This window comes from Haemaphysalis longicornis, unplaced genomic scaffold, assembly GCF_048455015.1.
Source record: "Haemaphysalis longicornis isolate Haplotype H1 unplaced genomic scaffold, Haemaphysalis longicornis Haplotype H1 scaffold_2, whole genome shotgun sequence".
Taxonomy (NCBI): domain Eukaryota; kingdom Metazoa; phylum Arthropoda; class Arachnida; order Ixodida; family Ixodidae; genus Haemaphysalis; species Haemaphysalis longicornis.
In genome coordinates, this window is record NW_027526295.1 from 230,005,722 (window position 1) to 230,028,119 (window position 22,398).

Below are 22,398 nucleotides of genomic sequence, written 5' to 3' on the forward strand. Positions count from 1 at the left end.
GTTCGAAAAATTATCTCCATTTACGTTATTCTAACTATTACAGGTGAAACTTTCGCGAAATCTGCATTATTGTGGAAACGTCATGCGCTATACGCATTGACATTTTCCTATTTTTTTATATATTTTTGATATTTTTTAGCTTTTCAACATTTAGTTCGACCAATTATCTGCATTTACGTTATTCTAACCAATACATTTGAAAATTTCGAGAAATCTTTATTTTTGTGCAAATGCAGGGCGTTACACGCTCCTGGCCGTGGAGCTACTCGGCAAAGAATTCTACGCATTAATATTAGCCAGCAGCATTCTTTAACCTAACCTTTGACCTAAGCTGGTAAAACCTTTAACCTAAGCTGGTCTCAGCAAGGCGCAATAGCGCGCACACGAGGGTGCAGGACTCAACCATATTTGTGGGTAATTTCGGCAGGCTGTCGCTCTCGTTGTGTTGGTACAAACGTTATTAGCACTGGAAACATCGGCATATACCTGGCTATACTAGGGAAACGATGAAACGTAGACTCTCGAAAGCTTTGTTTCTAGTAACCCCACTCGATACACGGTTTTACTCCGAAATACAAGTCATGCGGGCTTTGCGCAGCGTCACAACTCTGACGCCATTTTCACCCGAACTTGTGTTCCGAACGTTGGAATTACTTTCTCGTTAGTCGCAACGATAGGTAATTCAGGTGCGTTGTGATGAAGAAGATCCAGTGGTGCTTATAATGTGCTATTAGGGAGCCCAACCGAGTAATAAAAACGGCCTTTTAATTGCAACGCGTCCTCCACCGCAGGGAGTACTTCGAATACGCCGACACGGTAGATGTGCAGTGGTCCAGGCCACCCGAAGGAATAACGCTGCCCGCCGTCACCTTCTGCAACATGAACCAGGTACCCCCTACGAGTTTTTTTTTTTTTTCAGTGTTTTGCGACACGGCATAAGAGTGCAAGTTTAAAGATGGTAAGAGAGAAAAATGCAGGAAAGTACGAGAAGGAGAAGAAAGCATAAAAGCAAGAGAGAGGGGGATACAAAAATCACGGATATCGCAGAAAAGGGGTCTAATCGCAGAAAAGGGGTCGAGTCTACAGGTAGACATGTAGTCCAGTTACGTGCAGTAAGTTCGTTAGACCTGCAGTATCTATCGTCTTGCACCTAGCGGCTGAAGTCATCCGGTTTATCCCACTGGAGACCAGCCCCTCTGAGTGCGCGTTGTCCCGACCTGCCCTTGTTCCCGTGCACATCCACAGTTTCTACGGTTTTCGGTTTTGTGCTCGTAAGCTGTCGTTAATTCGGTTTTAACCTACATTGCTATAAATAAAACATTTTTTTCCTGTCATGTCCCTCTCCTTCCACGTCTTGTTCATCCATGTAAGTGCCTTCATATAAACTGTCCTTATGTTCTAAGCAGCGCTGTTGTAAACTTTGCGAAGACATTTCAGTCCAATTTTTAAAAAAAGACAATACAAAGTACTCAGACAAGTAAATTGACCTCTATACTTGCTTTGCGCACAAAAATATCATGACATCGAAGAATAAACTACTTGTCGTTTCAATAAAAAGCTGATAGTTTACAAATTTCGGAACTAAGGATGGAGGGGCGGGACTTTCTAACATGGTATTTGCAATATTCCGGATAGTTGTCAACACTTCTTTTTCTTTTCAATCGTATGCAAATTGCCGAGCGAAAGCGAATACGACAAGTGAGAAAATGGGCATTACGGAAGAAAAAATATTTTCATGCTTTTTAATATCCATAAGGCTCACAGGCACTGCAATGTGCCCACCTGAAAGGCAACGTCGATTTTCCCTCTTTCTTTCTTTTGTAGGGGACACGGGGAGGAAGGAGGGTGATCTGCTTTGTCATTGTTGTATATAACCAACAATTGGGTTGATATACTTTGCCTATGCTGACGTTTGGTTTGTTTTATGTTTAAAATTTTATTTACCGGTTGTTTAATGGGCTTCGCTAGTGCTGCTGCCGTTCTGTTACATCAGGGACGGAGCCTCGTCAGGCGGCTCAATCGGGCTCGATCAATCGGGCTCGATCAATCGGGCTCGATCGAATGGGCTCAAACGCCTTTATCCCCGTTTACCTAGGCAGAAGATTGAAAATTATACTATTCTGCGCGATGTACTTGTCCTCTGCATAAACAAACAAACAGTTTAACGTGAGTTTGATTCTATTGAACACATTTCTTCTAAAAATGCTCGTAAGTGCTTGCTTTTTGGGTCTTTTTTTTCTGTATTCACCTACAAAACACCCAAACGGCTTTCATCTGTACATACTCAAGTCTTAGTTGTTAGTTGTTAATAAGGTGTCGAAAATAAAAATGTTTATATTGTGCTTAAGAACAAAGTTTACGCGCCAACATACAGTTAGTGTCGCCGAAGCTTGGCTGGAGACCGACGCTGTCCGTGTGCGTACATATATGACATGTACTGAAAGTCACGAGGAATTCGCACGTTTCGTATATCGATCCACCGCGACCTTCCATACGACTTCATTCTTTTTTTTTTTTTCATTTTACCTTTGTCTGACGCGGTACGCGCCTCTATGACGAATTGTCCAAAGGCTGCCTTGAAACCGTGCCACGTTTGGAGTTGCAGTGAGAGCTGAACGAAGCCCTTAGATCGGGCGTGATATTATCTAACGGCTCGTTTTGTCCGCTCCATAAATATGTTTCCGACATTTCGGAAATGCTTCCTATATTGGTTACACTACAAACCATGATGCAAAATGAAGGAAGAGCAGGGATGATTTGACGCATGTAGGGTAGTCGTGAAAGCAATTAACCATCTGATTCAAAAGATTATCACCCGAATTCTAGACTAAGACTCTGCTAGCAATTAGTTATGCAGTCAAATGAGGTTAACTGCGTTTTAATTGACATTTCCGTGTTTTATCGAATCACTTCAAAGTTGAAGCGTAATACATGTTACCTTTTTCATTAGAAACAAACCGCGTTGTCAATTCACAAAACGCACCAAAGAATCAACTCAACAAAACGCTGTCTGTGGAGTGCCTATCCCCAAAAATTAAGAAAAAACGTTTCGATGTAGATCAGTGATATGTATTAAATTCGACGGATTGCATCCATTGATTTCAAAGCCTCCTAACTGGTAATTTTAATTTAGCGCGTTTTTACACGACATGTACATTCCTGTACATGGTTGTATGCCATCTGCATGGTGGTTTGAAGACGGCGCTGAATTTATTAGGTGGTTGCGATCATATTAGGCATACCTTCTGGGACTCGAAATGAATTGAAAATGCAACATAAAGAAACGCGCGAGAAAACCCCACGTACAGCCTGTGCCAATAGTTTAAATGAAAATGGCATTGAATTCCTCCTTATTTCGTCACATAATTATTGTAATATTCACTGGTGTAATATTTACTATTACTTCCCATTTGTGCAAAAAATAAGCCGTATTTAAGCCCTTTTCATTCTTGAGATTACAGTCGCCTTCACGGTAATGTTGGCTTGCGAGCGTGCATTGTTTTTAACAGCTTAGTCCTTTATGTAGCGCTTGTGGTAGTCCAATATTGTTCAAAAGAATATGCCACGCAATCAAAAAATGCGGAGAGGGAAGGAGGGGAAGGGAAGGGTAGCCGAATTATAGAAATGATAGGTCCATGAATGCCATACAATAAATCCACAGCGGAGCCTGAGCAAGGGTGGCGATCATCTCTTTTAAGAGAATTATTACAACGGGGTAGGCCAGGCTACACTAATCTTGAGAGACTACTCTCCACGCCGAACAACCCAAGAGCTGCGAGGAAATTGCGGCCTTCAAATGGCGGGGGGCGAGGAGGGGGGGGGGGGCATATTGAGAGTGACGTAGGTCAGTGTAGAACAGGGCACGGAAAACACGGAGAGCGCCAGATTAAGCAGTCGACGGTGGCGAAAATGTCATTCGGCAGTGGGGACGGTAAGGAAGTGGCAATCCTGTTGGGTTCCAGTGATGTGGGGTGTGAGGACTGCGTCGGCCCTAGCGTTGGTTACAACAATTTCCGCATCGTGGGAGCCAGAGAAAAGGGGAAAGGGGGGGATAACGAAAAAGAAACGGGACTTCTTTGCCTGGCGTGCGTGGTCAAGCTGAAGGCGAGGATAGTGGGAAGGGAGCGCCGCGTTGTCGTCCAAAGGGAGGTTACTGGAAAGACGCTCCCGTGCTACATAATGTGCGGCCTGGTTGCCCATGCCAAACGGACAGTGGTCCCACCACGGGCCACAATGGTTGCCATGTGTTGGATTCCGTGCACGGTTGTACGATCGGTGAAAGGCATGCGCAGCTAGTGAAGGGCTTGGTGAGAATCCGTGAGAATGCGAATACATGAAGGGGGCGAGGTTGTAAAAGCGTAAGCCAAGTGGCCCATTGCGCTAAGCCTTGCAATACGAATTAATAGCTTCACGGGTGAGGGAGCCGTCCAGGTTTGGTCGCGCTGGGCAGCGACAGGCCAAGCCCATATGGGAAGGGGAAAAGCGGGCATCCGGGAAACTATGCACCTCATCCGGCAATGTCGCCGCGAGAACGCATTGGAGTGCCTTTTCGTAATAAGGCTGGAACGGGGAATGACGGTTCGTTGGTGAATAAGTGTAACGGACGAACGTGTAACGGACGAATGGGGGTGAGACGGACGGAAGTTGTGGAAGTATACGTGGGTCTCAGGCGTACAGTGCAGTCCCCTGTGGCGTTGGGGTCCGCCGAAGGTCATGTTGTCGGGCTTCCGCAAGGAGCTCTTGGATCGGAGGGACCGGAACAGCCCGTTCAAGAACATCGATGTGAGTATGGCTCACAAGTCTAGTGATCTCACGAAGCATGGCCCGATAAAGGAGCGCTGAGTGCTTCTTGCGGGTCGAGAAGAGGTCATAAGCTGGCACGCCATAAGGGAGACGACCGTCGGCTGCAGCCCTTGACAGCGTGAGACACACTGATTGGTGAGCATCGCCAAATTGGTTGGAAAGGCGAGAGCTTAGGCGTTGCACCGCGGTTCCCAGTTTTCTCACAGTTCCGTTAAAAAAATTATAGCATTCCTCAACACATTCTTAGGAGATGAGTACGCGAAAGCCTTTTTCTTCTGGCTAGGTTCGTTCGCCAGTACTCTGTGGATGTCGACGAAAAGCCAACGAACTCGACGTCAGATTCACCGCAGCTACTTCTAACATAATCTCAATCTGGGCTGATGCTACACTGCCTCCACAGAAGCTATGGGCCAACTGAGCCAAAAGAAGAGATTTCTGATGCACGCGCTTTTCATTGCGCTTTATTTTTTCTGGTGCACACACCATTGAACGCGTCGTAACCAATGAGAATTGAGCGCGCGCCGAGGGTTAGGTGTTTCGGGGGCGCCTCCTGCAAATGCCAGCCATCCGGGTGGACTGGGTAGGGGCGCTTTCGGCAATTTAGCCACGAAACGCTTTCGCGTCAAAAGGCTGTCAGCATAACCGGTTTGGCGAAGGCGCACAAAGCAAACTCTTTTCGATACACTGCACCTAGGTCATTTTTCCCATTCTAGGTACGAAGGAGGGCTTTCTGTGGAGACATCGACCTCAATAGAAGCACCACCGCCGAATGGCAGAGAAAGATATGCAAATTGAATGCCCGGCCTTTGCCCGTGTGGGTGAGTCGTGTTCAAAAGGCCCTACAAGCTTCTCCAACAATTTTCTAACGTTGAGTGCATTTTTCTATCACTTTTTTGCTTTGGGGCCGCCGCCTATTACCTTAATAAAGCAATGTTTCCGTGTCAGTGTTTTAGATGCGAAGCATCTCATGCTCAGGGCTGTGTCCCTCCCTCCCTTGTCGTTGTCCGCCGTCCGAACACCCACTGCGCATGCCTGGCCAGGAACCGCTGATGATGATTGTGGCAGGATGCCCCTAGGGATTGGTCAACCAAAGAATCCATCTCGAGATAGCTTTGCGTTCAACCACCGTCGTCATCTTCCCGTAGGGGAACCCTGAGTAGTATGCGAGGCATTTCTCCTCTCCTCTCCGACACTCCTCTCCTCTCCGGCATTCCTGCTCTCCTCTCCGTAGCTCCTCCCCTCTCCGGGATTGCGCAACGAATGGCAACACCTGGGGCTCCGCGCGCGATAATGCGAAGCAGCTTAGGGTTAGAGACGTGACGGTAGCCGCTGCATGCCCCGCTGGGGGCACCACTGTAGCTCCGCGGTATAAATGACGCGCGCGCGTGCTCCGCTCCCCTCATTTTCCTCCCGCAACGCCGCGATCGAACTGAAAACTAATGGGAACTTAAGCCGACCCCATGGCTGCTTCGCATACTACCCAGGGTTCCCCTACGGGAAGATGGTGAATTTTTTCTGTTGTGACGTGTTCTGGCGCGTCCATAGGGCTAGTCGTGACACCAAAGGACGAATTTGCTGCAAAATTGGTGCCTGGGGAAGACACGCATGTTCGAGTATACGCTGAAAACGTTTTTGCTTCTCATATGCGTGCTCTTGATTACCATGACGAGCGATCAGGCAAACCAGTGCCTGGCACGCAACTACAAATGAATGTCAAGCACCTCAAGCACGTCAAGCCCGTCACGAGCGCCTTCGTTAGCTTTCTATAAAATTGTCCCCTTCGTCTTCATTGGTCACGACCATATGACGTGACTCTCTGAGGTGCTCAAATAATGGAGCTGTTGCTGTAGCGTCGAGTGGTGGCGAAAGGTTGTTGCCATACTGCCTTGCCAGCTTAAACGTTGGCGTTCTCTATAATACGGTTCAGCTACCCGGTACAACGGTTCTAGGCGCTGCTTTCGATGATACCCTTCTGGGTCGTTTCTCGGATGTTCAGGTGCCCGAACCGAGGCGAACATAATTGTTCCAAAACGTATATAAACTTTCACTTGTCCGCCAACTATGGTGCTTCACTCGCCAGTATAGACACGGCACGATAGCAACAGAAGTAGAGAGTGATATCTAACGCGAAATATATGTTTAGGACTTATATTGCGAGGGAGGTTTCAAGTCAAACGTGTAGACGTGGTCCATAGCTTAGGATGGTCCGGAAGCCACCACTGGTCCACGATGGTCCTGGTTTAAATAGCTCCAGACGCCTAAACAGCGACAATTATTTTCAGTTTTCCAAGCATGAAAACAGAACTATGAAGGTAAATTAACACAAATTGGTAGACATGAGGCAAAGCGATACTTGAAAATCCGCACGTACACCCTATAATAAGGCAACGGGATACCAAAGAAACGTAGAGTGCATTAGGGACAGAACAAGTATGTGTCCATACTCGATGTCTTGACGGAAAAGCATCGATGCCCCGACCATTCGCAGCTGCGTGAGGACGACGCATTGGAGCGCGAGCAGTTCGCCAAGTGGGTCACCGAGCTTCAACGGCGGAACCAGACAACCGCCAGCCTGCTGGGACACCAGCGGGAGGATATGGTTGTCAGCTGCCTCGTCGGAGGCAAGGACTGCAACAGTGCCGAGTAAGAGGGCCTCCTTGGCTGCGTCTCTCTCTCTTACAGGCATCAATAAACATTCGCTACTGTTTGCAGTGAAGACAACAAATAACGGAGGCAAGTAATGTGCTCAATTACAATTATGAATTCTTCAGACAAAGGACTCCTCAATAAACTTTGGTACTCACACATAGAAGAAAACTGGTCGATTCCTCTGTCATGGGAATAGCTAAAACACGAAAGTGAGACGTGAAGCGAAATCTGCTGCTGAGCATGATCTGCGGGTCGGCGGCTGTCTTGTGGGTGTGCTTGGCGAGCGACGACCTGCTGCCGGGTCGCTTCGGCAAAGGTGTACTGGCGTCATTTCCGTGGCGGATATGACGTCAGTGAAATCTCTGTGTATCCCAGCATAGAACTCTCTAGTGTTAAAATATAAAACCCGAAAACGAACAACCCGAAGTATAACGTACTGATGATGATGATGATGATGATGATTATGATTGCTATTGGTTTCCCCTTTGAAGCGGTGTTATGACATGTCATCTTACCAAAAAGCACTAATATAACCATGTTTTACACTCTTGGTTTAAAGGGACACTTAAGTGATATGTAAACATTGCGGAATTACTAGCGCAAATTGTAGTCCGGAGTCCCCAGGCCATGTTTCGACCACTCTAGACGCGTTTACGCGATTTTATTTAGTATAAAAACTAATTCGAAAATGCTGTCCTCCTCTCTTTACGCTCGCCCATTTTCTGTGGCGTTTTCGTGTGACGTCAGGAGGGGATGAGCTGGCAATTGGCTGCGGCGCTACTGCACGGCTCCCCGGCCAATAGAGTCAGTCGGCCCAGCGTTTCGTCCGCCGGCCGCCGGCGGGTCGTCGCAATCCAGGAGGTTAAAAAATTGCTTGGTCGCAATTCGTTCGCTTAGTTGAAACGAAGCCAGGACACGTTTGTGAATGGAAGGATGTGCCTTTCTTTACTTGGTTTGTTTGTACACTGTATCTAGCTCCAAGTCAAGGTCGCTTCACACAAGCGCTGCACAAGCGCACATGCGACGCTTCGCTGACTGGTACGCCAGTAGGAAAATATAAGGCCTCTTGAAGGCGGGAGAAGAGTCAGCGAAGTCAATATAGGTACTAAGGAAATAAAACCAACTGATATTTTTACCGTACAGCGTAAAACTAGGGCGCGGGAAGCACTTTTTTGCGCTGGGCGAACAAGCACAGCGGTCAGCAGCACGACTACGCATCTGCGAACGCTTTTCCGTCTACGAAATGAAATTGCTAGACGTGAGCTACTGTGGAAACTCGGGCGACGCTTACTGCACGAGCGCAGTACAACAAATAGTCACCTAAGCTGCTTGAAATGCCAAAACTAAATAAAAGTGTAAACCGGTTGTACAATATATACCCTATATTAGCAAGGCCCTCGCATCCCGCTCCGTGGCTCAGTTGTCTGGGGCGCTAGGTATGTCACTGCAAGCGTTTTGCAAGTCACGAGTTCGAATCCCCACGGGTACGTGCTTTTTTTTTTCGTAAGTTAACTTTTTTTGTTTTCCGCCGATGTTTTCTATATTGAGTTCACCTTTTTTTGGGCCGCAACGTTCATGGCTACACGAACTAGTTCACAAAACGCGCGCAGGCTGGCGCTGGCGCGCTAGCGAGTTCTCGTTGGCGTGCTGTTGCCATAAGCACCGACTGCTTGCAGGCAGTGGGCACATGCCAGAATGAACAGACCCTTGGCCTGGTGCGAACACGCTTTTTACGATACAGGCATGAGGGAGGCAAGCTCCAAATATGGGGGAAAAGCGCATGACATTTGGGCGTCTGCGGGTACGCGGAGGGCGTTCATGCACTGCGTAGGTCTCGGCTAGTGAATGCTACGACTACAAGCCGTCCTGGGAGGCTTATCTTGTGCATTTTACAGCCGACAACATGGAAGAAGCGCGGTACGATGATTACTGAGATATTGAGAATGCCCATCCAACAACGCCATTGGTTATGCTTTACAGAACCGAAACCGAAACCGAAACTTGTTTGATTGCTAACCTTGGGCATCGTCCAATCGCGGCGCCCCTCCTCCCAACGTCACAGCCTTAGTTGGTGCGGCCGCCGCAAACCGCGCATGGTAGTTTTAGGGGCGAAGCTCCTTAGGGCGTGGGTCTGTCCATCCTCGACGTATGTATGTAGCCACCTCTAGTTTAGTTCTTGGATTGTTTACTAGATGGCGGTACTTGTATATGATGAGAAGATGCGCTTGGATTGTTTACTAGATGGCGTGGCTACCTCTAGTTTAGTTCTTGGATTGTTTACTAGATGGCGGGGAGCGTTGTAATAAAATCCGTTCGCTGTTGGCGCGCGCTCGGAGTCGCCCGATGGATAAGGCTGCAGATGTGCGAGCCCGCGAGGCAGAAGCGCTCCGTGAAGCTGCGCGACGCCGCCGCCAAGATCCTGCCGTACGAGAGCGGGAGGCCGAAGCGTGTCGTCTGGCTGCGCGACGACGCCGCCAAGATCCCAGCGTTCGAGAACGAGAGGCCCAAGCGTCACGGCAACGGCGCGAGTACCCTGCCGTACGCGAAGCGGCACGGCTGCGGCGCGAAGAGGATCTCCAAAACGTCAGAGAACGGGAAGCGGCGAGAAAGCGCGCGTATCGGCAGGCAGACCCCGATGCAGTGAGAGCTCGTGAGGCGTCTGCAAAACGCATCAGGCGAGCTCAGCCCCAAGGTGCCGACGCGCGGTTTAAGCGAGACTTTCTAGACGTTACGTTCGGACACAGATGTAGTGGCGAACTTTCACTGAAGAGTCACGGTTTTACCGATGATTTCCCCTCAGGAGCTTCGCCCACTCATCATCATTCACCCCGTGGATATGCTGTGAATTTTTTCTTCTTTCGCGCTTTGTAAAATAATTACCGATTTGTCAACCGGATAAACGATGAAAAGTGTGCTAATTTGAGCCAGTCTACGCAGTGCAAGCAAAAACGGGAGCTTGACAAATTCACTTCAGTGTCCCTTTAATACTAGCGCTGCTTAGGGCAGGAACTAAAGCTTATTAGGCCCGAAATACTTTTTTTTCCTGTTACAGGTGGTAACTGTCCTAGGCAATATTCCCCTCTCTGCTTTTTCTCTGTCCTAGGCAATATTCCCCACTCTCAAGTACTAAAGGTTGCTTCCCTATAAGAAGACCCTGTGTGCAGGGGTGCACCCTTTACAGGCCGCTTGCTTCGTTGTACTGGCGTCACTTCCGTGACGGATGGGACGTAAGTGAAATCTTCGTGAATCCCGGAATAAAACACTTTCGTGTTAATAAAAACAATGCCTCCAATCCACGCTGTGAACGCGATTGCACAGTAAATCAAAACTAGTGCACGACACAAAACCCGATTGACCGCGGCGCAGACCAAAGAAAGGCAAGCACAACATACGATTGTTTTTTTTTCTGCAGCCAAAGATGGGACTGTCCGTTTCACGGTGGCCTTATGATGCTACTTGAATGGCTTAGAAACGGCGGCTTCATGTTATAATTCTATTGATACTGCAACTTGACATATGACATATGCTTAGATAAAGCTTCACATGGTTTTGCAGTCGTTTCAGCAAAACAGCCTCACGGGATTTGTTCCGGCGTAGTTCTGATAAAAACTCTGAGGGCACTTACATGTACTTTGAACACGGAAGCATTTACGTCCAATACAACTCCTGAGATTTTTTGCTTCTGCACCGAGTTGTCGAATGGCTTCGTCCTCTTGCCGCTTGAGACGCTTGGCTCCGCGATCCGCTTGCGCCTTGACGCTTTCAAAAAGCTTCCATCGGTCTCCCACGCGTTGCGCCGCTGCTCGCTCCTGTCGCCGTGTAACGAGAGAGCTGATGACGATGGAGGATTTCGCTGCCCATCATTTAACACAAAAGTGTTTTGTTCCCGGATACGCAAGTATTTCGCTGACGTCATACCCGCCACGGAAGTGATGCCAGTACAACGAAGCAAGCGGCCTGTAAAGGGTGCACCCCTGCAAACAGGGTCTTCTTGCGGGGAAGCAACCCTTAGTACTAAAGAGTGCGTTATACTTCGGGTTGTTCGTTTTCAGGCTTTATATTTTAACACGAAAGTGTTTCATTACGGAATACACTGAGATTTCACTGACATCATATCCGCCACGGAAATGACGCCAGTACACCTTTGCCGAAGCGACCCGCCAGCAGGACGTCGCTCGCAAAGCACACCCACACGACAGCCGCCGACCCGCAAATCATGCTCAGCTGCAAATTTCGCTGCACAATTCACTTTCGTGTGTTACTGTTTCTTACGACAGAGGAATCAACCACAGTATTTTTTCTTTTTTTGGTTGCATTTATTCGCTCCCTTAAGTCATCGTCAGTGTACTGGCGTGATTGGCAATCCTTGGCTACTGCCAAGTGTAAAGAAACGGACAACCGTTTGGGAGGCAGTGCATGAACTCTAGCTCGTACGAAAGCCAGCATTTTATACAGTAGTGTAGTCGCAAGAAATTTCTGAATGAATTGGAGGAAGTCATTTTATTTGACACTAAACTTTCTGAAATCTAAAAGGTGGCGCCATGTAGTGTCTAAATGTGACACTGCCGTATATGCATACAAACAACTCCGTCGGTTTCAATGCGGGATTCAATAACCGCAAAGGAGTACGAAAGGCTGCATTTCATGACTGTTTTCGCTCGGGGCAAGTTTTCAAACACCTTTTTTTCATCTCACGTAGTTAAAAGTATGTTATCGCATGTCTCACCGCCATGACGGTTGCCAGCTTTAGTTTTGGCAGCATACTTAAGGCTTAAGTTTTGGCAGCATACTTGGCAGCATACTTAAGTAAGCAGCATACTTAAGGATTGTAGGGTTTAACGCGCCGACGCAACGCAGGCGATGAGGCGCGCCGTAGTGGAGGGCTCCGGATTAATTTTGACCACCTGGGGATCTTTACCGTGCGCTGAAATCTCGTACACACGGGCGTTTTTGCTTTTCGCCTCCATCAGAAAAGCGGCCGCCACGGCCGGGAATCGAACCCGCGACCTCGTGCTCAGCCGCGCAATGCCTTAGCCACTGAGCCCCCGCGACGGGTACTTAAGGCTGGTAGATCTAAAAAAAAAAATCCGCTTGCAAACGTTCTGGGGCCCTATCAGGAAAACTGCTTCGGTTCAAGGTGTTTCAAGTGACGCCCTTTCTTTTGAGATACAGAGCGTATACCCCCCAGAAATCGGTTGTCTTTCCCTAAGAGCTGAATTAAGAGACTTTTCGTGTCTTCCGACGCCGATGCGGACGCCGGCTTTTTTTGCTCGACTGGTCGTTTGATGCTTTCGCTGAAAACATGAGCTACAGCCGTTTTCTGCATCCGTACTCCCTCCGTGGAGTAATATGTACTGGCAGCAGACGGGATTCCCAATTGTTCACAACCACGGAGAGCTAACTAATCATGACGAGTAGCTTAAACTCGGAGTAATTATGGAGTCGTCTCAACGGCCACTTGCACTGTATTTTTTTTTTCATTCTTTTCCCTATATTATACTGAAGGCTACACAGCACTTGCGCAAGAGTTGTCTTTGCCGCAAAGCGTGCCTTGATGGCCCTGACAAATGCCTCCTAAAAGGAGGCGTTGCCCTGCCATTAAGCCTATGGACCGGGCAGCTGGACGGGTGGCGCCATCACTCGGCGCTCCCCTCTTTAGTGGAATGAGCAGGTGCATTGGACTACCCAGCCTCCGTTGTTTTTCCCGTGTTTGCTTCGGTGCTTTGAATGTTTTGGGGGTGTTGTGAGCGGATATGTGGGGTGAAACGAAGTCTAGACAGATGAGTTGGGTTTTTTAACGCAATAACGACCACGTAAACTTGTCGGGTGCTTCTAAAGTTGAGTATGGACTACAATGACATGAGCGCTGTTTGCTTCGATAATTTTCGGTTTCAGAGATAACGGCTCAGTGGTTGAGCCACAGGCTTTCTTTTTGCTTTTCCGTGTATTGTAGAGGTGTAAAATCCCTTTCTAAAGGAGCGTCAACATTGGTTCGGTGATTCTTTACAGCAAATGAACCATTATGTGCGTTTTCTTGTTCCGAGTTACTAGTATATAAAGGAATGCTCCCAAGATCTCCAATCTTTCATGTTCCCCACACAGAAGGAGAAAAACCGAAGACCCAAATATGTCTCCAATTCGATAATGTGTATTAACTTTACCAGATGCTATATCACTATGTATGCAGTGTTTAAAACCATCCCCTTCTCCTTTCCCCAGCGCGCGCTTAGCCTTCAGTCACAGCAACAAATTTGTTTGATGTTGTTTTTTTTCCCGCAATTCTCTTCCTCAAAGGTACCTACAGCTGAAGGTATACGGACGTTACGGCAACTGCTACTGCCTTGGGTGCAACGTGAGTGCCGAGGCGGAAAGGATACACACAGCCTACAGTGTCAATCAAGGTACGGCACAGCAGCGGTCTTGCTCGCCGCACTTGCGGAGATTGTGAAATACGAAAAAGGTGAAGGTATACTGAAGGCAACGGTGTATAAATATTCCCAAAAATGTACCCTGGCAAGGTCCAATTGTGTCTGCATTGTGTACCCCTATTATAGCCAAATTATTTTGAGAGAGGGGTACAAACTGCGATATTTCATGAGGCAAACTCACGTGAACTCGGAAGTGGCAACTTCAATTCAGTTATTTTATTTCACGCACTTATACATAGAAAACATTGGTGTCAGAAGCGCATGGGCCCTTAGCACTGCTGCTAATAGTGGGCCAATGTAATTCGTTAATACACAAACTAAAAGTACATGATTCAGTTAATATATAATTCTTACCACAAATGGTGGAAAACAATTTGGTTCACATAAAACCTACGATTTCTAGCAAATATTAGGCAGGCATTAAAAGAAACAGGCTGAAATATCTACAGGTGATGAGTGACATATTATACAAAAGGGTTCATTTCAACCCACCACGCGTTATTCTGCGCTCGAAGAAGCCAAGAAAAGAATATTTGCTCCGTTATGTCTATTACAAGGCGTCTTCTCTTGTTCCCTACCTCCCTCGCGCACTTCCTCCGACGAAATAAAGGCATCCGCCTGCTTCTGAACCTGGAGCTGAACGAGTACCTGTCCCACTCCACCGAGGCCGGTTTCGTCGTCAACCTTCACCAGCCGGGAGTGCGGGTCGACTTCAGCGACAGCGTATTCCTCCTGCCAAGACGCACCACGTACATCAGCGTCACGCAGGTAACAAAAGACCACTCGAGCGCTTCTTGCCCCGTCGTCATTGTTGTGACATGGATGCTGGTGCTTGCGGGGCAGTCTTGGAGAACCGTTTCCGAGATAGGCATCGCGTTCGGTTTAGTGGAGCCAGATATGGACCGAGCTGAAGACGTCAGAGAGAGAGAGAGAGAGAGAGAGAGATAAAGAGAGATAAAGAGAGATAAAGAGAGAACTGTGGTTGATTACTCTGTCATAGAAATCAGTAAAACACGAATGTGAAATGTGCTGCGAAATCTGCAGCTGAGCATGATTTACGGGTCGGTAGCTATTTTGTGGGTGTGCTTGGCGAGCGACGTCATGCTGGCGGGTCGTTTCGGCAAAAGTTCACTGGCTTCATTTCCGTGACGGATATGACGTCAGTGAAATCTTGGTGTATCCCGGCATAAAACACTCTTGCGGTAAAATATAAAACCTGAAAACGAACAACCCTAAGTGTAACGTACTCTCTAGTACTAAAGGTTTTTTCCCCGCACGAATACCCTGTGCGCAGGGGTGCACCCTTTACAGGCCGCTTGCTTCGTTGTACTGGCGTCACTTCCGTGACGGGGGTGACGTGAGTGAAATCTTTGTGTATCCCGGAATACAACACTTTCGTGTTAAAAAACTGTCATCTTGGCTGAGCGTAACCACACGAGAGGGAGATTCCGGGTGAGCGCTTCGTCATACGACTGCCAGGAGCCCGTGGCCTTAGCGGCGTCTACCGCCAGCTGGATGACTGCAACTCGTACTTCGGGGAAGCAGCTGATCAGTGTAGCCTCCCACTGCTTGTAATTGAGATGAGATGGTTTGAGATGGTTTGAGATGAGAGGCCCAATGGTTTGAGATGAGAGGCCCAAACCATGTCTGTGAGTGAAGCAGCTGATAGTCCACACCATTTGCATGTTTCCTGGTACCGTTCTGGGTACTGTCGATGGCATAGGACGGGATGGAGGAAAGTGTATGTCTGCAACATACGTACCCGCTACTGATCGTTTTTTTTTTTTGTCAGAGATGTAAAAAATAACATGCTTTATATTTGCCCACTTCGGCGATATTCTGCGACAGAGCTCTAAGAACAACTGCAAATCTGCAGTGTTAACCACAGCATCTGATTTTTATGCCTAATAATAGAATATTACTGTGGGAAGATTACTCAGTGCTATATTTTTGTGGCCTATAGAAACATTACTTTCCTGAGTAACTAGTATTCACTAAGAATGAGATACTAAGCAATGACTAGTTTATTTAGCGCCATCTCAACAGCCGTCCTCTAAACTAGAAAATTTGATTTATAGGAGAGAACATTACGCCAGAAAATTATTTTTTGACGTCATAGAACTATGTCTCTGTTCCTGTAGAATAATTCTATAGCACGCATGCGATGTGAACGCGATACTTACCTTTGACCGCTGCGCTTTTTATGCGCGCTTACGGCAAGGACATTAAACATTGTGCATAAGGATTCTAATACAGCGTCGCAGTAAAAGAACGAAATGCGTGATATCCCTTCTTGATGTTAGCGGGAGGTCTATGCTCATGTACCATGCGAAACAATGAGACATTTTCAACGTCCGTCAAGCCACGAATTCGGTCTGCAGATGGTAGAAAAAAGAAGCAGCCTAAGGATTGTTGTTTAGGTTGTCGAATCACTCTGCGGCAAGTAAAAAAATAAGTATTGGCAAATGCTTTTGAGTTTATATTTCCGCAACAGGGAAACTTACGTACACGTGGTTGTGAAGACTTTTTCATTTTCACTGAGGACACAAATGATTTCTACGCAGGTGTACTGATGCGTCACTTCTTTGCAGTCTATTTACTACAGACTAGAGCCTCCATTTCGAAACCCCTGCCAGTGGGACTTTCCTAAGAAGTACCGTCGTTTAGTAAGTCCAGACTGTCTCTACACCCAAGAGGTAAGTTTTGTGGACATTCAGTCTAGCTGTTCCATTGCACCTCCATCGTAAAGTCCAAACGCAAATTTTACGGCACAAAAAGACCGCGCGGTAGTGATTCGATAACATTTAAGAGTGCAAAATTTGGAAGAAACAAACTTCAATAACAGGAAAAGCAGAGCGGTCGTCCTGAGAAAGACCCTTGGCCACTCACTCTGCGTTGGGAGGAGGAGAGAGCAAGTAAAGGCACACAGATGTGAGATGGCTATAGCAGAGAACGGTATGAATGTCAAGAATGCCCACTGTTCCACTTCCGACAAATGTTGGATAATTTACGTCACGCCAAGGTTCCGGCCACAAATCAATCTCGGGATGTAATTTTGTCGACAGTGCACACCGGGGAACACGTCGCACAGGAGTAATGCGGAAGAAATCTTTCATTGCAGCAGGCATGAAACGAGAGCTAGTGCGTTACAAAAAAACAGACACTGTCCCCTTGAACGAGAAGACGAGGACAGGAGTTGGAATATATATGACACCTTTGGGGGGGGGGGGGGGGGGCGGATTACACACTACACACATATACGAAGAGAGATTTCGTAGGCTTCGGCCAACAATTATACGATATCCATATTTAAATTAAAGTACAGAGCTCAAATTACTCCCAGTAGCGTTTACAAAGAAATAGACAACCCTTAAAGCCAGCAAGGTTGTGCTTTTTTAGAGTAGGAATAGCAGTGGAGTAATAATTTCGATCTTACGTGAGCGCAAGGTGAGATCAAGCACTGTTAGCTACAACTATTAAAACGTACTAGGAGAATCATTGAGATCAGAGAAGGTCATCTTTCAAGGATCGCTAATTAGGCTGATCGCCCCTATTTTTTTAGTTATGAAACCACACGTTCTAAAAATATTTGCTCGAATGAATGGCGCTAGTATTTTGTGAGTGTTCCCCTAAAAATTGCATCCTAAACTAGAGCTTCAGAGTAAAATGTTGGCCGACTTGTTGGCTTTACCTCATTCTCCGCACCTGTTACATACGTTGATGTGTCCAGGGCGGAGCACTAGTAAATCTCGTAAAAAAAAGGCACAAAGTGGGGAGCGGGGTTGTATGCTTTCATAATGCAATATGCAGTAGACTCCCCTTCAGACGGACTCGAAGGGAGAGTGGCAATAAGTCCGTGTTATTAAAAAAAATTACACTATCTTCCCGAGGGGAACACTGAGGTGATGCAAAGCATCGCGGAGTTCCCTTTATTTTCACTGGCGTTGGTTACCCACATCGCGTGAACGTTGTTGGAAACTCCGCGATGCTTCGCATCACCTCAGAGTTCCCCTCTGACAAACGGCTCTGCTAACTGGTTGTCTGAGGCTGGCTGAACTTGTGTCAGCCAATCCGCTAGCAGGACTGTCGGTACTCATCAGACGCCAGAGCGAGACTCATCCGACGAAGCAACTGAGGCAGCGGCGCGTGCACGCGCTTATATATAGCGCTGGCGTGGAGAGGGGGACGGAGGGAGAGGCGCGCATGCGCGCGCTATCGCGCAGCTGGCATGGAGAGGAGGATGGAGGGAGCAGCGCGCTATCGCACAGCTGGCGTGGAGAGGACGACGGAGGGAGTGGCGCGCTATCGCGCAGCTGGCGTGGGGAGGCGGATGAGGAGGAGAGGTGCGGACGCCAACGGACAACGGACATAGCCCCGAGCAAAAGATGCTCAGCATCTAAAATCTGTCTTAAGCGGAAGTTCTTTGCATTGTGGACGTTACAAGAAAGCAAAAGGGTTGTTCGTCTTAATGATAGAATTTACCTTAACCGGAGTCTACTGTATTTTTCTATAAACCTTTTCATCCATTAATCTTTAATAAGAGCAGGACATGTTGTGGGCTGTGATGCGCATGGGCAGTTACATATCCATGTCGACTGCGCCAATTATAGAGCCGCTAGCACAGCCCACTGATAAAATGGCAGCTCCCAGGACGAAGAAGTTTCAAAGGTCTATACAGAGCATCACTAAAGAATAAACTGTGCTGGTCCACTGGGCAGCCGTATTTTTGGAACACTACCCGGAACTTTGTGTGTGGAAAAATTAAGCAGTGGAGTTCTGCTTATCTTGTTGCAGGATGGAGGCCCTCTTAAAGAAGCCACTCAAAACCTTGTTTGGGAAAATTGTTTAGTGGCAGGAGTGGGAAAGAAGTGAATAATGAAGGCCACCTTGCGGATAGGACATATACTCTGGTGCAAGATGATAACAGCTCATGTATTGTATCCCTCCGCCGAAGCGACGGACTCGTGACGTGAACACCCTGAAAGGAGATTGCGCTTAATGCGTGACATCGTCTGTCTTCACTCACCTAGTTTTTTTTTTTCGACGCTGCAGTAATTTTTAAGTTTTTTAAGCTCAAAAACAAAATCACAGAAGCGACTGATGTCACATTCAAAATAAAGTAACGCGCTCTTTGCGCCGCGCGGAGGAACAGCCGGCTCCGGTGATGAGGCGCAGGGACAACGTCCGTTGTTCTTCTTAAGTTGTACGCGATTATAGTAGCATTTTGGTTTCGTGATTTTCACGAAGCATTTTCTACCAACGTCACCCTAATGCGCAAGTATGAGGTGAGTTTGGAGCCTCGATCGTTTTGGCGACTACTTTTGAAGCATTTCATTTGAGGCCGTGCACGCAATTTCGCCATGGCGAACTAATCCAGGTGTGAGCCTTCATTATGAATGAGGGAGTGAGAGAGAGAGAGAGTATTATACAGGAAGAAACAAGGTAGAAGAAAATGTGGGAAGTGCTCCGCCGAAGGGGAGACCTTAGCACGGATCGACTTTAGAAGACGGGCCTTGGGCCTTGTTCAAAAAGCGGACGATCTACGAAATATATTCGATTTTTTTTGTACTTCTAACGTGTTTCTTTTCTTCTCCGACTTCAGGCCTGTCGTCACATCTGTTACCAACTGCGCTTCATCAGCGCCTGTAACTGCCAGTCGCATGACTTTGACACCGTGGACCGCACTGAGGCCGACATATGCGACGAGGACGACGAGTCACTCAGTGGGTTCACTCAGATTATACCAAACTGAGGCAACACCATGTCTGCACATAAGTATTTTTTTCTCTTGTGGTGGGACATTGGAGCACCATGGTCTCTTGGCCTCCTTCTCTTGCAGCGTGGCAATGGCGCACCTTTGCTTAAGGTCACCTCAACCACCCACAGAGACGATGCTGTTTGTTTTGTTTAATTCGATGCACGTATCAATATCACCATGATCTTCATCATTACGACACACTGGTCGCTGTCGTGTGCCGCAGAGACATGAGTGGGGTCAGGATCATGTGGCGAAGTGCATCCAGCTCCTACCGTTAAAGATAGAGGAGTGCAACGTGGAGGGAAAGTGGTGGATTGGTCTGGAGAGTGACGTAGCTGTTTGCAAAGGCCAAAAATCCAATACGGCGGCGAACCAAGCGAAGCGAGACAACCGTACAGACGAATGGCGAATGGCAAGGTGCGCGATAAACCAATCTTAAATATTGCTACACCAAACATGATTTAAATGTTGATGATGGGGAGATGTACTCATGTTTAAAATCTGTATGTTCAGAAGGTTCACGTGGCCTCTTCCGGCACAGAGTCCGCAAGAAAAGAGTTTTTTCTCCGCAGCACCGACTCACCACAACTGAGCCATGGCCAGAGGAAGCGGGAAAGTTCTAGTGCACTTCCACGTCGGAGCCGCACAAGTGCCTTCGACGCTCTTTCCGTTCAATAGCATATTGCGGGCAGTGGCATAAGGTGCGCCTGATGTCCACAGCCATAGAGCACACGCGGCACAATGGCTATAGCCATTGTGCCGCGTGTGCTCTAATGAGGTAGAGTGCACTCTACCCAGCCCAGCTTAAACAAAAAGCTCCTGGTGTAAGCAGGTTAACTAGAGGCGCTTGCGAACTTCCCGGATTATGGACTATTTGCTTCTATTACAAATTAATACGATGCGTTTGAAGATTTGTACGAATAGCAGCCGCAACTACATATCTCCCACACCAAGTGTATTAGGGATGTAGTGCACCTTTTAGGTAAGGGAAGAATGCCAGAGCAGGTGACCAAAGCTACAAGCGAGCGGTCGAAGAATTGTGTGCATGTCTGCGTGCATGCGCACTACCAAATATCCGGATAGCGTGTGACCTTCACTGCTAGTCTAAAGCTGCGTAAGGCAAACGTTTTATACCATCACGGCTGCATGTCAAGCTTGCTTCAGCGTTCACGTACCCCCTCCCTCACCCCCCCCCCCCCTCCGCATTCCATGGGCTATGCGATTTGTATTCCTTCGCATCGTTTTGGAGCGGTCTGGGCCTAATTTTTAGACATTACACGTGCGACGAATCGTACTCAAAGCACGTGTAGAAAGAGGGCGAGAGATTCTGAGCGAGTTCAAATCGCGGTGATTAATTTTTCGTGTCAGGTAGAAAGGTAGGTTCACTGAAATTAGTGATTTATGACCTTAAAAGAATAGTTTATGCGTTTATTGTGCATTATGACCCGATCAACATGTAAAAGTATTCGACGTGGCTCTGTGGCAAAGTGTTCGAAGACCCGTGATCTATACCACCTGGGGGACGGCGCACTACGACGTGGCGTCCCCCCAACTTGTTCAGGTGTCCACAGTCAAGTGTTAGCGCATGTTCCTAGCGTGAAATGATGATCACAAAGGAAATAGCGCAGTATCTTATAAGGAATGCTTCATGATAAGGACTGTTGCTTATTTTTCTTTAAGATCAGTGCATACTGGACGTGACAAAGAAGATCAACGACGGCAAGGTCAAATGTCCATGCTTGGAAAGCTGCAGGCAAGTTTTTTTTTTAAGCTTTATGCTTGCGGGCACATGACAACAGGGGATGCGACACTGAGTAAGCGATACATGAATCTTTTTTTTTTGTAGAATGAAGTAGTGTGTTGATTTTACGGTACAACAGTTACGAATTAATACGAAAAACCAATTAAAAATCAGACCTTGTGCCGGGATGTCCTAACTGGCAGGATAGCAAAAGAAAACGATCAAAAAAAGAAGATGGAGCTGCTCGCTGAGACCGTCGAAGCCAGACTTGTTTGTCATCATTATCATCATCATCATCACCAGCCTGTTTACGCCCACTGCAGGGCAAAGGCCTCTCCCATTATTCTCCAATTATCCCGGTCCTGCACTAACTGCGACCAATTTATCCCCGCAAACTTCTTGATCTCGTCAGCCCATCTAACTTTCTGCCGCCCTCTGCCACACTTGCCTTCTCTAGGGATCCACTCTGTTACCCTTAATGACCAACGGTTATCTTCCCTTCGCATTAAATGCCCTGCCCACGTCCATTTCTTTTTCTTAATTTCTACTAATATGTCCTTAACCCGCGTTTGCTCCCTTACCCACTCGGCTCTTGTCCCTTAATGTTACACCTATCATCTTCCGTTCCATTGCTCGCTGAGTCGTCCTCAATTAAAGTTGAATCCTCTAAGTGAGCCTCCAAGTTTCTGCCCCGTATGTGAGACTTGTTTGTACTTAAACACTATTGCTAAACGTCGGTGTTAGCGAAGAAGCCGATCTGGGTGCACTTTGCATCAAAATTCCCAATTTTCCCAGTTATGCGTAACTGTATCCATCTCGTGATAATCACACGCTAGGCAGACAAGGAACTTACTCACATTAGCCTCATTCCTTTCTAAGTGAAGGTTCAGAACGAACTCGCCGTTAGGATCATGCTTAGCCATTATATCCCGCTCAGAATCAATTTGTATTTGAAGTTCGCATTTTGTACGACTTAAGTCAAGAAAAATCTCCGATTAAAAGCACACGAGCTCCAAAAG

General features: G+C 47.4%; 1 protein-coding gene across 1 annotated transcript in view; it reads left to right on the plus strand.

Annotated features, from left to right (window-relative positions):
• The window catches only part of LOC144168549 (acid-sensing ion channel 1C-like), a 32,999-nt gene extending 10,815 nt beyond the window's left edge, over positions 1 to 22,184 (plus strand). The window contains exons 3-11 of the mRNA XM_077697507.1: positions 792 to 888; positions 5,517 to 5,621; positions 7,292 to 7,446; positions 13,747 to 13,853; positions 14,491 to 14,648; positions 16,472 to 16,576; positions 19,483 to 19,603; positions 21,319 to 21,391; positions 22,175 to 22,184. Coding sequence (XP_077553633.1) covers positions 792 to 888; positions 5,517 to 5,621; positions 7,292 to 7,446; positions 13,747 to 13,853; positions 14,491 to 14,648; positions 16,472 to 16,576; positions 19,483 to 19,603; positions 21,319 to 21,391; positions 22,175 to 22,184 — 931 coding nt within the window. The remainder of the gene's footprint in view (positions 1 to 791; positions 889 to 5,516; positions 5,622 to 7,291; positions 7,447 to 13,746; positions 13,854 to 14,490; positions 14,649 to 16,471; positions 16,577 to 19,482; positions 19,604 to 21,318; positions 21,392 to 22,174) is intronic.
• Positions 22,185 to 22,398: the final 214 nt, after the last annotated feature.